General features: G+C 45.0%; 1 protein-coding gene and 1 long non-coding RNA gene across 6 annotated transcripts in view; one reads left to right on the top strand and one right to left on the bottom strand.

Moving 5' to 3' along the window:
* Positions 1 to 3,859: 3,859 nt before the first annotated feature.
* LOC135310614 (uncharacterized) lies at positions 3,860 to 8,445 on the bottom strand. 2 transcript variants are annotated; one of them, XR_010370682.1, is made up of 5 exons: positions 6,967 to 8,445; positions 6,767 to 6,843; positions 6,472 to 6,594; positions 6,274 to 6,364; positions 3,860 to 5,729 (listed from the first exon to the last, which is right to left on the bottom strand). It is a non-coding gene; the product is annotated as an uncharacterized LOC135310614 (long non-coding RNA). The 2 variants fall into 2 exon arrangements; XR_010370683.1 differs by having other exon boundaries at positions 7,606 to 8,123.
* Positions 7,319 to 15,947, top strand: part of ADAMTS12 (ADAM metallopeptidase with thrombospondin type 1 motif 12) — a 198,952-nt gene continuing 190,323 nt past the window's right edge. Inside the window, exons 1-2 of one of the 4 annotated variants that reach the window (XM_064438863.1) lie at positions 7,319 to 7,733; positions 12,588 to 12,949. In XM_064438863.1, the coding sequence (XP_064294933.1) occupies positions 7,607 to 7,733; positions 12,588 to 12,949 (489 nt within the window). In that variant the 5' untranslated portion in view covers positions 7,319 to 7,606. Of the gene's footprint in view, positions 7,734 to 8,519; positions 8,648 to 12,587; positions 12,950 to 15,947 lie in introns of those variants that run through there. The other 3 variants (XM_064438862.1, XM_064438859.1, XM_064438860.1) reach the window with 3 other exon arrangements.

Here is a 15,947-nt window from a genome sequence, read left to right as displayed (position 1 = left end):
CTCCGCCGCGGTTATATCGGCGCCGGCGGCGCCGGTGCATGCGCGGAGGGGCGACGGAGCTCCCCCGCCCGCCCCCGCCGCCCTCCCCGCCGTAGATCCAGGGAGCCCTGCCTGCCAACGGAGCGGGCGGCGCCTTTCACTGGGATGAGCTCAGACCCCCTCAGGCGATGCCCTCTCCCAAAAAGTCCCCGCAGCGGGTCAGCTCCTAAGGAAAACTCATCTCCCGCCCTCCCGCGGTTGGGGACGGACAAACACCTTTCCCGCTTTCGGGACGCGGAAAGAGGGTGGCGATCCCTAATTTTAAAGCGAGCGGCAGGGACGGGAGCTGAACAGGCTGCCGGCGGCAGGCAGTGCCGGGCGAGGGCAGGAGCCCGCCCGGCCGCCCGCAGGGGGCCCCGGCGCGCCGGGGAGCGGGCCCGGAGGTCGGCCTTGCGCGGCCGGCCCCGTGCTGGCCTTGCGCCGGGTGGGCGGCAGAAGCGGAGAGCAGCCGATGGGAGCGGGAGCCGAAGCTTTCCTTCTCCCAGTCTGCTTGTCAGTAAATCACAGTAAGCGCACATTTTGAAAACGAAACAGATTCTAGACGTACCTAAATAAATCGGCCGGGGGTGGGGAATGGAGGAAAGATTTAACAAGCAAATTATTTCTCCATACTCTTTAAGCCGATTTATCTTACCGAAATTCTTGCAAAGCCACTATTCTGCATGCCACCTGTTGCCAGCTGTCCACTCATCACTCTGCCTCATACCTACAGTGACCCTGCAAAAGTATCCGCCGGACCAAGGGAGCGCTAAAGGGGAACAACAGTAATTAGGAAGTTTTATACATATTTTTTATTGCATATAATGAGGGTACAACTTACTGGAATTAGCAGTGCAATGCTCTAGGAAAGCTTAGCGTCTAGATTACTTGCTACATGAAATACACTGGTATTAGAATGAAACAAAAAAATTTGAAATAGTGGGCCTTCAAGAGGCTGACTGCAGCAGGCCTTGAAAAATGGAGTCCTGATCTTTCTTCCCCACTCTCTGCAAATCATGGATTTTTTCCTAGGCTTCCATACCTCTTAAGCACTATCTGAGGTTGCATTCACATGACCTTTTCAGTAGTAGGGCATTAAGTTGCACCCCATGCCTGCTGAATGTCAAGAGTTTCTCGCATTCTCTCACCCAAAGTAAGCCATCCTTGCCGTGAAACCTAACAACCCCACAGCCCCACTGGTGTTAGATAGCCACCTGTACGACAGCACAGGCAGGAGAGAAAGCCAAGGAACCTTCAGCACCACTGTTGCAACCGCCATATAAACAAGCAAAATGAAAATGCCAAGTTTTAATCACAGCTGCATCCTGCAGAGGTTCTACAAATGGTACTGGAGGTGAAGTGTCTCCCCAGCCCCCAGCAGTGCTGGCTGCTGTAGCACTAGTGTCAGCACTTATCCAGAATGAAGGTTAGTAAAATACTTGAAATAGGCAAGTTCTTGTTCAATATTTCTCCTGTACTTAGTCCTTCTGCTATTAGCTCACAAGCAAAAAAATAATCTGTAACTGAGCCATGCAGAGAGAGTGACATGTTCATTTGGTAAATCATTAGCAGGATGGACACTGCAGAAGTGGATATTTTCCCAGATTGAATTCTGCCCCATTCTGATCACATTGCTACCTCCACGCCCTATTTTAAGCATTTCACTGGAAAAATTGCAGAAACCATGTCTTGCCCAAAATTATTTCCTCTACAATTTGAATATTTCTCTGCTCAGCTCATCTTGTTGATGTACTGCAGAGGCCGAACAGTAGTAAAGATTCAGAAAGGGGGGAGGGGGGAATTAATGTCTGAAGATATATTGGGTTTTTTTCGTTAGCTACCCAGAGAAAGCAACTTCAGAGTGTGAACTGAGGTACCTCATGGGAATGCTGGTAGTGGATTTTGAATACAGGGCTGCAAATGTTAAACACTTGTCCAGGTTTTTTGCTCATATTCTGACCACCAGACAAATTCGTTTTCAGTCTGGGGTGGTTTCATCATTCTTCACCTCAGAGAAGTTTAGATGCAGGTAAGGGAACTTGCTACACCTAAATGAATAGTAAAAGGAATATTAGCTGAATAATTTATTTGTCACACCATCAGAACATTTCCATAGCTGAAAAAATGTTAAAGAAGTCATCAGCTAGTTTGAGAAAGTGTTGCAAAATTTGTCAGATACATTATCTATGGGTTATTATTCTGGAAAGTACTGTCTTCTATTTGTTCTATATTTATTCCACCAATATAGTCAAAAACTTCTTGCTAACATGCGACTTTCTGGAATTTCTCTTCATTGAAGTGTCAGTGTAATTGGTGTTACTGACTCAATCGTTTTGAAAACTGTAATAAACTTGATGGCCATAGGCTTTTGGGGAGCATTCCGGTGATAACAGGGAAATAACAGCTGTTTCATTTACTTTAAAAATCTCAAACAGATCCTGTAGAGTTTTGTAAGAGGCTTTTTGGGGTTTATAGAGTACTATGCTAAAATAACCCGAGGGGCTAAGGTTGCTAGCTTGCCTTCAGATAGCATCAATCCGTAGAGTAAACTTTAAAAGATCGCACCAGTTCAGACCAACAACAGCCCATTGATTTTGACTATACTGTATTAGAGATAAAAGTGTCCCTGCAATAAAAATAGCCTTTAAAAATGTTGCAGATAAATATGCCAAATAAACATTTGCTGAAAAAATCATAATTTTTCTACAATTTACACCAAAGGATCCCTATAATTTTTCACTTCCTTTACAGACCTTGTAGACAAATGAAGGATGGATTAAGAACACGATAGTGACTGAGCCAGCCATATGCTGTTCTGAGATGTTTTGGCAAGTGAGATGGGGTTCTGTTTTCAATATGAAAGCCATTTTTGTAGCTTAAAGCAGATTTTTGAAATATTGAATGTGTCACTATTTTAAATACAGAAACATGGGGCTATTTCTCAGGGCATTTTTGTAGCAGCAAAGGAATTTTTATCTTTTCCTATTCAACATCATGAAGAAAAGAGTAGTAATAATAAAGCTCTTGAACAGATTTCATTCAAAAGAGTTGTTAATATGTGTCACTTAGGCTTTATTTTATTGTTAAATGTTGCATTCTTGCCATAGAATACTGTTTTACGAATAATTTTTTTATGGCATTTTCTTCTCATTAAAACAAATTTTCGAAGCAGGAGAAGGAAAGAGAAATAGGGAAAAAAAGGACATCTCACACTTGTTTGTTTTCTCTTTTTAGTTACTGGAATCCATATGGTCTTCCCTTGGCTTTTTATGAGCCCAGGGCTACAATCTCATGCTTTTGACTATACTCAGAGAACAACTGTTAACAGTTGCATTTTGAACTTGCGTTTACAACTCCACTTTCTACATCCTTGAAATGGAAGTTGAGAGATCCAACAGTGTCTCTGATTCAATTACCAACAGTCAGTCATGTTGAGGCCGCATCTCCAAATGAGAAAGAGGGAATAATATATATATAAAAGAATACTCACAAACTTCCATCTAAATCTGTTTCAAGAAAAAGTTAATGGATACACAATAATTTCCCTGCAAACTCTACAGAGTCTTTGGGACTCAGAGTCATTCTCTTTCAGTTCATCTCTCTGCTAATACCTAGTACCTTGAACACAGCCCACCACATCATGTGTGACTCACTCTTTTAACATTTCTAGTCCAAGCAAATTGTTAAGCTGCCCATGTAGTTAATGGATAGTCAGGTCTGGGCAGTGTTTCACCTTCACTGTGGTTTAACCCCAGCTGGGAAGTCAGCACCACACAGCCGCTTGCTCACTCCCCCATGGTAGGATGTGAATAAGAAAGGTAAAAGTGAGAATACTCATGAGTTGAAATAAAGACAGTTTAATGGGTAAAGCAAAAGCTGCACGTGCACAAGCAAAGCAACACAAGGAATTCATTCACTCCTTCCCATGGGCAGGCAGGTATTCAGCCATCTCCAGGAAAGCAGGGCTCCATCACATGTACTTGGGAAGACAAACACCATCACTCCAAACATGCCCCCCTTCCTTCTTCTTCCCCCAGCTCTATATGCTGAGCTTGATGCCATATGGTATGGAACATTGCTTTGGTCAGCTGGGGTCAGCTGTCCCGGCTGTGCCCCCTCCCAGCTCCTTGTGCACCCCCAGCCCACTTCTGGTGGGGTGGGGTGAGAGGCAGAAAAGGCCTTGACTCTATGTAAGCCCTGCTCAGCTATAAATAAAACATCCCTGTACTATCCACACTGTTTCCAGCACAAATCCAAAACACCACCCCATACGGGCTACTATGGAGAAAATTAACTCTACCGGAGCCAAAACCAGCACAACTTTGTGTATGACAGAGAGGTATGTGCTGTCCTCCAGAGATGTCTTCTCTCCCTACTGACTGGAGGAGAAGACAAACAAGCATGGATTAAATGCCTTTTAGGTCTTTAAACTTTGGGCAGGGGAATCTCATTCCCTGTGAAGCAAGATTTCCTGACTGTCTTCAGCTGGGCTTCATTTTGTAGCAACTCCTCAACATCACATCATATAATTTATGTTGCAGTTCCTCACTGCTCATAACTTTTGCATTTCTGTCTCTCTGTGCACATTTCCACAAGCCTATAAATTCCTATCTACACTTTTTTTTTTTTTTGTTACTTCTGGCCTGGAGATCTACTTAAATTTAGAATAGCTCAGATATTGATTGTGCCTGGATTGGCAGTTCAGGCTTGACTGTGTCTTTTGATCACGTAGACTGTTTCTTCTGTCTTCCTTTCAATAACTCTACAGGCTTTTCTGTGTTCAGCTGCAGTTACTGAACTGCAATACCTTTGCTGTCACAAGAACACAACTGATGTGGAATTGTATTAATTTTCTTTTTATAACTGACATCATAAAAAAAATGCCCTTACATTCACAAAAGTCTCCAAAACCTCAGGTTATGTCTCTTTTGGAACACAAAACATTAATTAGTTCCTTATCATTAGATTTTTACAGTTCTCTGTGAGTCACCAAATGGTTTAACATATAGGCATCTTATTTTAATAGACCACAAATGCTTTCCTAAATCAGGTCTGTACTGAGAAGACAGAGAGTTGTAAATTCTATTCATTTAAAGAGCTGGCCTTAGTATATCCTCACAGCAGTGCTTTCTACTTGTGCCATCGCTTCACATTTCAACTCTATGTGACTGTGTCAGCTACAGCCACAGCATCCCTTAAGCAGGAACCCTACTGTCCCCCAGGGTATTTTCTGACACTACAGCCAGTGAATCATTTCTTCTGTGTATGTGCACGCTGGCACAAAGCCCAGGAAATTATAGATGTTTCAGATCAGATTCCCACACTTCTCTTTCTCCATTCTGTATGACTTTTGCATCTACAATTTTTGGTCATTAAAAAAAAATCAAATCAAAACAAAACACCCACATTCCCACAAACCCTCTTGAGTTCCTAAAGCTTTCATTTCTTCATCATTTCCTGATTTTTTTTCTTTCTGTCATGGGATGTTGTCTGGAAAAGAGATAACAGGGAAGAAAAGAGGCAGGGGTAACAGGTTGAGAGAGTTAATCCAGAATGGGAAAGTCTGTAGTCTCAGGAAAGGGCAGAAAGAAAAAGATCTCATGTTTGGCGAGAATTACAGGCAATGGGAATGAACTTTTCCTGCTGAGGAAGAAACTAAGATGGAATCCTGCACGAAATACTAGTTGTCTCACATCAGGCACAGTGAACACCTACCAAAAAAGATGACAGCAAATTGAAGCGAAGTTATATGCCTCTATCAGAAGGGCTGTTTTTCTGATTGCCTTCAAGAAGCTTGTTATACCAGTGCTTTGTAAACATATGCCCATCCCTTGAACTTTTACCCCTTCTTTCCAATGCTCCTAGTCTGTTCTGCTCAGTTTACAGTCCTTTTCCTTTTTATTCCATTCACTGTAAGTACTTCCTTATTCACTAATATAACTATTTTAAAATAATCACAGCAAATTATGTTGCTTGTTCTATGCAGTAATTGTCAAGTGTTTTTAAAATGTTAAGTATGATAGACCTTATATCAATTTCAGGTCACACTTAGCTTTAAATCAATTCTAGGGAAGTACTGATAGACAGCTAAGCAGGTTACAATATCCAATGTCACAGAACAGTCTAGTGCCCACTATGTCACTAGACTATTCAAAGAATCCTAATGGCACGCACACCAGGAAACTTGGCACTGTAACAGGTGAGATAACGTTATTCGTATGAAGAATATATAGGTGGCTATATTAAAATAAATACCTTGCATTGGACAAATCTTCTCTTGTCAAGTGTTGCTGGATATAAAGTATTACATAAATTCATCCTCTTCTGCATCATCTCATTCCATTAGCTAGAAGAGAGGACATTATGGCTCATAAATGAAATATCACTCTTTTATAAATATATGCCCTTTCCAGAGTTATCATGTCTGAGGCCAGGAAGAAGCCACATTTCTACCTGATTTAGAAATCCCTGGAGTCCTAACTCCATCCTGTATTTTCATTCTCTGGAGTTGGAGGTTGACAGGTCTCACAGTTATGGCAGCTGAATTGTGACAGCCATCCATTCACCTTTGGGGAACTGTAAGCAGAGGAATGAGCGTTAATTAAGCATAGATTGAGATCAAACTATCCAAGAAACACATGGTAGAGTCAATGTTAAGTATAGGGCTATAGAAGTGGACAAGGAACTCGGCCTAGGTCTCAAGGTCCAGATGGCACTGAAGCTGTGCCCTGGGCACCCGCTGTGGTACCTAGGAAGTGGCGGCCAGCAGCAACGTGAGCAGAGGCTGTGTGAGGGGATCCTTGGCAGAAAGTACTCGGCACGCACCTAAAAATATAAGCTCAAGGCAATCAGAAACTTTCCTTGCAAAGGGAGGACATTCATTAGTAGCCCCAATGCGGCAGCGCACTGTTAAAACACAGAAACGGCCTCAGCAGCTGGTGGGACAACCTGGAAGCCGGGCTGCTGCTGGTGGGCGAGGGGCAGAGACCGCCGCCGGGCCCTGCGGGGACTCGGGCTCCCTCCGGGCGCTTCAGGCAGGGACAGGCCTCAGGCGGGGCGAGGCCGCCGCGATCCCGGGCCGCCGCGGCGTTGAACACCCGCGTGCTTCGAGGGCTTTCACCACAAGCCGGGGGGGAACCTCTGCCTGGGCGGCTGCGGGGCTGCGAGACTCGGCGGGCTCCGTCCCCTCAGCGGGGAGCCGCCGCCCGGGGCCGGGGCGAGGAGCCCTCCGTACGCGGGACGGCCGCGGGCGCTGCCGGGCTGACGCCCCACCTTTGCCGCTGAGGAGGGCGGGGTGCGGGGGCTGTAGCCCCCGCCGGCGGCCTCTCCTCTCCTCCCCTCCCCGCTGGCCCGGCCCGGTTCGCCTCCGGCGCGCTAACCCCGGCGTGCTCCGAGGCGGGAGCTCCCGGGAGCGGCTCCCTCCCCACACATAGCCCTCCTTCCTCCGCCGGCAGAAACCAGACACCGGGACGGCCCCGCGCAGCCCTGGTGGGGAGCGGCGCCCGGAGGCCGTTCCGCCGCTGTCCCGCCGCCCGGCCATGCCGCGGCCCGGCTAGGCGTCGGCGGCGCCCCGCTCCCCGCCCGCACCATGCCATGTGTCCTGCTGAGCCGAGTGGCACACCTCTCCTTCTGGCTCCTGGTCCTCCACGTCCAAGCGCCCTGCCTGGGCAGGGCCCCGCCGGCCGGCGGCTCGCTCTTCCCCGACGGGAGGCAAGGTCAGTGGTGGTGGGCGGGCTGGGGCGCGGGGAGCTGCCCGGGCACGGCGTGAGGGAGAGCCGGTTCCTGCCGCCTCCCTCCCCGCGGTGGGCTTCCCGCCGGTCGAACCGCGGCTCCTGGGCGCTGCTCGGGCGGGAGAGGCGGCGAGCCGGGCTGCTTCGGCCCCGCCGCCCCCGCTCGGGGGTTCGGCTCCTTCCCGGCCCCTGCGGGGTGGGAGCCCGCCGCGCTGTCCTCGGCGCCTCCCGGGGGTGGCCGCTCCAGGCTTCAGAGTTTTGCGGTGAGAGTTCTCCCGCTTGAAGTTCAGTTTCTCCTGAAGTTTTCCGGCTGCTTTTTGGAAGTCGTTGGGTCGCGCTGTGTAGATGAAGGTATTGCTAAATCCCGCTATTTGCCCGTCGTCCTCGTGAAGAGGCATCTCTCTCAACACCAGAATCGTTTGGTATTACTAAACTGAAAAAGTTAATTTACTGTTTGCTTTTTTTAAAGCTAATGGTTGCATCTGTATCACATCAGTACAGACTACAGAAGGATCGGTGTTACCAGGGTGTAAGACCGGCTGTGAGTTGTTCATATGCATTAAGGATGGTAAATTAATAGCGAGGCTTTATCTCACTTGAGGCTGCTCCACCAGGTGGATTAACTTCATTCCCCAGGTTGGTACTGGTTGCACACCTGAGTGTAACTCAGGAATTTTGTCCTGTTGCCTTTTTAAGGAAAATCAGAGATGCAGCTCCCAAGAGAGAAAAGTTATGACTAGTTAGAAGACTCTGGTGGTAGAAGACCCAAAAATACAGCAGGAAATTTTGCTTCCTGAAAACCTTCCTGATGCAATTAACAGCTGTGGCGCTGTCAGTGGGAGAGCTTGAACACAGAGGAGAAAATCTTATGTGCCCCTCAGAGACTGTGGAAAGGAAAAGTTAAGTAAGCTGCCTGAAAAATGAGTAATTATCCTGAAGTTAGTTCCTGCTGGATTTGTTTAAAGTAAATGCAAACAATCATTGCATTTCTGTGACTCTGCATGGGACAGAACAGGGAGGCTGCGTTAGTACATAGTAGCTGTTTAATTGTCAGGCATTTGGAAATGAATGTAGAATTAACTTAACTTTCTAGGCATGAAAAATGCAGGCTTTTCCACGAGTTTGCAAATAGATTTGTGTAAAGCCACAGTTCACAATTTGGCTAACTTTTTCCAAAGGAAGACTGAATGCAGTGCTGAGTGTGAAGGACTAAAATTTGTCTCCCACATAGCTGAAGTGTCTGTTAAGTGTTGTGCTCCATCCATGTCCACAAGGGGTGTGGCAGTTGGGACAGCTGAGGATGCCCTTGCTGAATGTTGAAGGCTTGCTCCCTGCCATGGGGCTTTGGAGGTTGGGGTGTTTCCTGGGTACAGAGCTTTTCTTTGGATAGGGAAGATGCTTCCTCCAGTGATGAGCAACGCTATTTCCTATCTCCAGGAATCGTTTGAAAAGAAGCCAGAGGGTCTGAGGGGCAGATGTAGATTAACTACAAAGATGGAGATGAAACAATGGCAAATGATGATGTGTCACATTTTAAAGGAATTTTGTCAGAAAACATGTTATTGGTCTAAAAGAAATTGTGCTTTTCCTGTCATGTGTGACAGACTGTGTATGTTTTTCTTTTTATCCTAGTTTATTCACTCTGTGTACAGCCATTCTTAATATAGGCAATGCTCTGCCATGTGTGGTGAGTTTGAATCCACAGAGGAGCAGAACAGACAGCAGTGGTTTTGAATATTATCAGATGTTTTCAATGATGCAGAATTAGGAGAGTCTGCAGGGAAGGTTTCTCCAACAACTTAAACAACTCGCAGACTTGTGAAACAAGAGTGAAGGGCCTGAGCCTTGTTTATCCCATCTGCCCAGAAAGGCAGACACTGTGATGGCGAGGCAAAGTGCTGACTTGAACGTGTCCTGCTCAGTGTACTGTTTTGGTCTTGCTCACAGCACTAATGCAAGCCGGTGTGCGCAGGCTGCAGTTGTGGAAACACAGAGCATTCTCTGGAGCTGCACAAGCTGACCAGGGAAGTCTTGTCTCTCCTGGCCTATAAATCCTGAGCGGTGCCACCTGACACTGGAGTGTTATACGTGGCCAAGGAGAATGACACTGTGGCATGCCAGCACCAAGGCTTGTCAGTGGCACTGGGATAGATTCCCTCCATTTAATGTCTGCTGGCACTAAGTTTTATGAGAACCTGTGGTGTTTTAATATGAATTAATTGTTACTTCAGGAAAATTGAGGCAGTCAATGTTGAAGAATACAACCCTTATTCTTGTGCACTGTCGGTTGCATGTATTAAGTTATTCTGTTTGTTGCCTCTGCCCTCTGAGTGTTACTCTTCCCTAGAAGAGCAGGTAAGCATCACCAAAACTGTACCTCCTGTCTTTGTTTGACTCTTCTTCAGCTAGAAAGGTCAAGTGGTATGTTAGGCTTAACATGGAGCTCAGTAAATCGTTCTGTTATTGGTAAGATTGCCTTTGCTAATCTCTACCCAACAGTCTTGATAACTTCTGCAAGTAATCATCATAAGTTTTATCTTTAGCCTCATCTTGTTAAACTTTCTTGTGTTGTAATCTTATTCCCTCTGGTCTTTTGGAAGCTTTTTAATAATTCATTTCTCCAGTTATATTGCAGTATATTATTATTGCAGCATAATTCCCCTCTCCAGTGACTAGTATTCAGAAATGAGTATTTAAGCGGTGGGTGGAAGAAGTTAGACTTCACTGCTTTGATAATCCTGTTCCCACCACATGCTTAGGCATTGTTTTCCCTTTTACTGATGATGATGATGTCTAGTTTGCCTGAACCTCTACACACTAATTACTGTAGTGGTGAAATAAAAAACTTCATTGGATAGCTTGAAGTCCAAAACCGCAAGTCGTTGGTCTTGCATGGAGCTTAACAGTTAAGCCACAACAAATTAAGCTCAAGATATCAAGCAGAGGCAAATTGCACAGTGACAGCAAATGAGCGAGTTTTCCTTCAGGAATTTAATTTGATTATTTCATGAGTTGTACTGAAAACCAGAGAAATGGGGGCCTGGTTTTGCAGTGTTCTCTGGTAGCCTGTCTTTGCTAGCACAATATAGGATGTGGGACTTCCCAGAAGTCTTACAATTCAACTGCTGCAGGTAAGCCATGTTTTTTGGGTGTGTCTCCTCTCTTGCCCCTGCCCATTTTTTGCTTCACTTGGGGGTGTGAGGAACAGGAAGACCTCGGTGTAGCTTCAGCTGCTAAATTGTCAGGCAGCTGGCACCTTTTGTGTTACCTACAGGCTGTGTAAACTGCAGGCATGAAAGTGTGGATTGCGTTTTCAGTATCTCAGTCCCCACTGTGCTTATGTGGACAAGGGCAGGAGGTGTGTCTCAGAACTTGTGCTAGGTGTTAGTGTCCGTGTTGTCAAGACCTGTCGTTGTGGAGATCTAAAGGCCCACCGCTGCAGCTTGTCCTGAAAAGGCACAAAGTCATTGTAGTCTGGTGGGAAAGCTGTATGCAAAAAATTCTGTTGTGTGTGAGAATAAGCTTGCTTCTGAAATAAAGGTGCTACTGAGACAAAGCCAAATTTCTTATGTAGTTTTGTATATGTGCTGGGAAGTGTGACTTTTGTGTGTTTTGTCTTGGGTTTTTTTTGAATTGGGAGTGTTTCCAGTGCACATGTCTCAGGGGTCCATGGTCTGAGGAAACATGAGCAGTCACATCTCATCTCATACTGCAGCTAATCAGGACAAAGGAGATGCATTCCTTCCTGAAGGGGATGAATCCAGACAGCTATCTGTCTGGGCGTGATTTATTCTGTGTGACTTTGAAGGTGCAGGTAGTGGAGACAGAAGTATCTGCAGAAGGATTTTCTTACCAGTCCTAGGGAGAGTAAGTTGCTCTGGAAGCACCTGGAACAGGCTAATTGCTTTGTTAACCAGCTTAATTAATAAATGAGGTGTAGTCACTTCATGTATAAGAGGCTGGAACTTTGGGAATGAACAACAGCCTTGGGCAAAGAGGAGCTGGAATGACACGTATTCTCACAATTTCTTTTGGATGAAATATGTTCAGACTGTGATTTCTTGGGCTGAAGTCAAGTATGTCAGCGGAAGATCTGCCCCTTAGGTTATGAGTTCTTAGGGATTGTGTTTTACGTGGATTTATGTTATTTGCTTGGGGCTTTTGAGTTTTACACTAATTTAAAAAAAAAATTGGGAACAGGTGGTGTTTGTTCTTTGTCATAGCAGGAGACAAGAATACCAGTAACACTTTCTTCCCCTGCTACATCCTGACAAGTGAGGGGTACCCTGGTTGGAACCCATTGTACAAAAGGGCATGGTTACTTCATTCCCCTTCAAACCCTTCTTTGAAATTCCCTCCTCTGCTGCAACATCTACTAAAGATGATGCTACTGAGGTGCTATTGCTACAGTCTATCAAGCCAATTACTAGTGTTCTCTGCACCCATCCGTAGGGCTCTGTCTCCTTCTTCAGGTGGTCAGCTTTCTGGATGTGTGTGGATGATCTTGTTGATCGGAGCATTTTGTATTGGGAACCTAGGACAGAGAGGGTTCCCAGCTCTTGTGGTATTGGGAAGGGGTGTGTGTGTGACAGTCAATCATTTGTATGAACGGTGACAAAACATTTGAAAAGATGAATGTTTAGCTTCTACATTGAGCATCATAATGGGAGAGTAGAAAGCCCAAATGAGGATTGTATTGCATGATGGTCTGTGAACTGCCTGCCTTTGTGTTGGTAGGATGGTGTGGTGAATTACTGTCACTTTTGAGTTTCCCTTTAAATCAGCTGAATAGGTTAGCACTCACCCTAGTTTTGCTTCTTTTTTTCCTCTTCCCCTCAGAGCAATTTATCAAGACATTGCCGGAATACCACGTGGTTGATCCAGCAAGAGTAGATGCAAGCGGGCATTTCCTTTCTTTTAATTTACACCATCAAATCTCAAACACAAAGAAGAAAAGAGATCTCAGCAAAAATGAAAATGTGGTATATTACAAAATTAACCATGAGGAGAAGGATCTGTATTTTAACTTGACTGTCCACATGGGATTTCTTTCCCATAACTACGTAGTGGAAAGGAGACGTGGCAACCACACTAATGCGAAGATTGCAACTTGCCTGAGAGTTCCTTGCCACTTCATTGGGACAGTGTTGCAGCCAGGTTCTGGGAGTGGGACAGCAGCGATCAGCACTTGCAATGGTCTGGTAAGTGATGTGACCTTCATTGGGGTTCTGGACTAATTTTGGTGTCATTATAACTGAGCTAGAGCATTAGTATATGAGTGTGTCTGGTAAGAAACAGAATGAGCCAATCTGGTATCTTACTGACATAGCGCTGTGAAAGAATTAGTTTAATACTATGGATGTCATTTGGAGTTTTGGAAGAGAGAATCAGAAGGTTGAAAGCTGATGCTGAGGACACTTGGGGTTTACTTTTTGCTAGATTTTTTTCTGGTGGTCTGGACTGCACAGCTTTATCATTCATATGGCTTGAAGCCATCCAAATATCCAGTCACTGCTTTGATCGCTTTTGAGTAACAAGTGATAGGACAAGAGTAAACGGCCTCAAGTTGCACCAGGGCAGGTCTAGATTAGATATTAGGAAAAATTTCTTCCCCAGAAGGGTTGTCAGGGATTGGAACAGGCTGCCCAAGGAGGTGGTAGAGTCACCATCCCTGGAGGTATTGAAAATACATGTAGATACATGTAGATGTGGCTCTTAGGGACACAGTTGAGTGGCAGACTTGGCAGTGCTGGGTTAACAGTTGGACTTGATGATCCGAAAGGTCTTTTCCAACCTAAATGATTCTGTGATTCTGTGACCTCCCATTAGTAGTTGGAGTGCCTTTGCTATGTATCTGGATGTGAGCTTCTGTTTTAGTTTCCTCTAACAGGCATGTAGCTCATGTGCACTGAAACTGCTCTGCAAATCAAACCAACTGGTGGTAGGTTGGGAAAACTGGGAGATTTGCTTCAGAACTGCACTGCAACTTCAGAAATAGATGACAGGGTGGAAGCAACCTTAGCCAGAGCTTTAAATTCAAACCTGACCTCTAAGGCATCCCTCATTCCAAAAAGCACTTTTAAGGGTAGAGCTTGAAGTCTTATATTTCTCAATGTAAGAGACAAGGAGGTGGAAATGTTACTTTTGCTGTGCTTTGTTTTTCAGCACTACCATACCTTGTGTTTGTAGTTTTAGAGGATAAGGCTGAGCCTGTATTGTCAGGGAGGGGAAGAAGAGACAAATGGCCTGAATGTGAAGGGGATGCTCTAGGGAGCTGTGTAAAATGGCATGTTTTCTGTGAGAAGCAAAATGCAAAGGATTTGTGGAGTGCGTAGCCAGAGGCGAAGTGTCTGCAGTGTGCATGTGTTCTAGTGCCTTTATCCCTGAGAGACAAATGGTAGTATTTGAAGGTGCATAGAGCAGTGCACTGATGCCTTTTGGCCAAAACATCTCAGTCTGCAACAGGCTAGGGACTGATGTTTCACTCTTGAGCCTGGACTCAACACCAAGGTGAGTTACTGTAAAGTACATCCTTTCTCTGCCAGCCTGTCAATATCGAAGTATGTTCCTTGCTATTGAGGAGTATGAAGCTTTCAGGAATTTTGAAAAATCAGTGGGTTACGGAAGTATCCTGGCAGCCTACAAAAGGTAACATGAAGACAGCTCTGCTGTAGATGAAATGGGAAACTTTGGAATCATACAGAAGCGCTGATAACACTTTTGGCATGGTGCCTAGAGAAACAGACCATTGCTTGAGGTCAGAAGCTTCGATCCCACAGGCATGAAGATCAGGTGTTTCCCAAGTAATTCTTCCAATGGGCACCAACTTATCAAAACTTCCCTGAAACTTGTTATGGTCATACACGGTCAGTAAGGAAAAGGAGATATGATGATACGAGTAGTTCCTTTGGTTGCTTTGTCTTCTACTTTACCAGAATGTCTGTTAGTTTTCATTAGGGTGAGGACTTGAAAATGAGATGCTAGGTCTTCATTATGCCTTCTGAAGTATTTAGTCTGCAAAAAGGATTAAAAAACCCCCCCTGAACTTGCATTTTAAATTCAGCTTGGTACCACCCTTCAAACTGATCCTTTAATTTGGGTTACAAACTTTTTGAGGTTTACTTTGATTTCAAGGTTTGTGAAACAATGCTAGAATATGGGCTTGGGGATTCTTTCTTTTTGACAAAACACTTGATTGGAAAAATACTGTTGTGGTTTCTTCCTCTATCCCCACCCCAAACTGAAACGTTGAAAATACAGAATCATAAATTATTTCAGGTTGAAAGTGACCTGTGGGAAAAAAACATGATGGTTTTGTTGCGATGATTTTTGAAGTCCAGAAGTCACTGCTCTGAAGAGGTTGCAGTAAGAGTTGGGTCTGAATCTCTTAATTCCTCTGAGTGCCACGAGCTGGGGAAAGGTGATTTAGCTTGCCTTTCCTCTGAAAGTTTTCCAAAAGATCCAGAGTCATATGAAAACATTTATTAATGGATAGTTTTCCCACCATTGAGAAATACTGTCTGGTTTCCAGGATAAAAACCTGATGTTTCTGAAACTGTTTGTGGTGGTGTGCTGTGTCCTGAGCTAATGGTAAATTATTTCCATCCTGGAGATCCCCCCCTCTTTTTTTTTTGTGTGTGTGTGTGTTTTTTTTTTCCTCCGGGGATGTGTTCTGTTTCTCCATTGAAAAGAATTTTTCTGTTTATTCTTATGAGGGAGGGAAGGAGACTGGGAATAGAGAAGCACCATGGAAGTAGAACAAATTGTTTGATACACTAAGAACCTGTCCCATGAGGAGAAATTGTAACCTTGTTAACTGTAGGAGATTAATTCTAAACTACCTGATAAAAAGGATTATATAAATTAACGAATTGCACAGGGCAAGTTGATAACGATCCTCAGGGCTGAGACAGGAACAAGAGGAAGATAATAAAATGGTGGGTTGAAAGGTGCCAGCTTCCCAGAATATGCTTTGGCATGGGTCATCACCTGTGACAGCCTGTGTGCTTTGGCAAATGGATCCCAATAAAACTTAGCTCCTCAGCCCACCACAGTGAGCTGGCAGAGTGCTGATATCCTCAAGCCTCATAACCCAGGAGCTGGTAAGAACCAATATCTTAGCCTTTAAATATGGGGAACAGGAATATTAGTGATATTCCTTTCCTGATGCTGCTTTGGCTTGACAGCTCAGGTACATTA

The sequence above is a fragment of the Phalacrocorax carbo genome, chromosome Z (genome assembly GCF_963921805.1).
Source record: "Phalacrocorax carbo chromosome Z, bPhaCar2.1, whole genome shotgun sequence".
Taxonomy (NCBI): domain Eukaryota; kingdom Metazoa; phylum Chordata; class Aves; order Suliformes; family Phalacrocoracidae; genus Phalacrocorax; species Phalacrocorax carbo.
The sequence above is the reverse complement of the archived record's forward strand: the minus strand, read 5'-3'. Positions and strand labels throughout refer to the sequence as shown.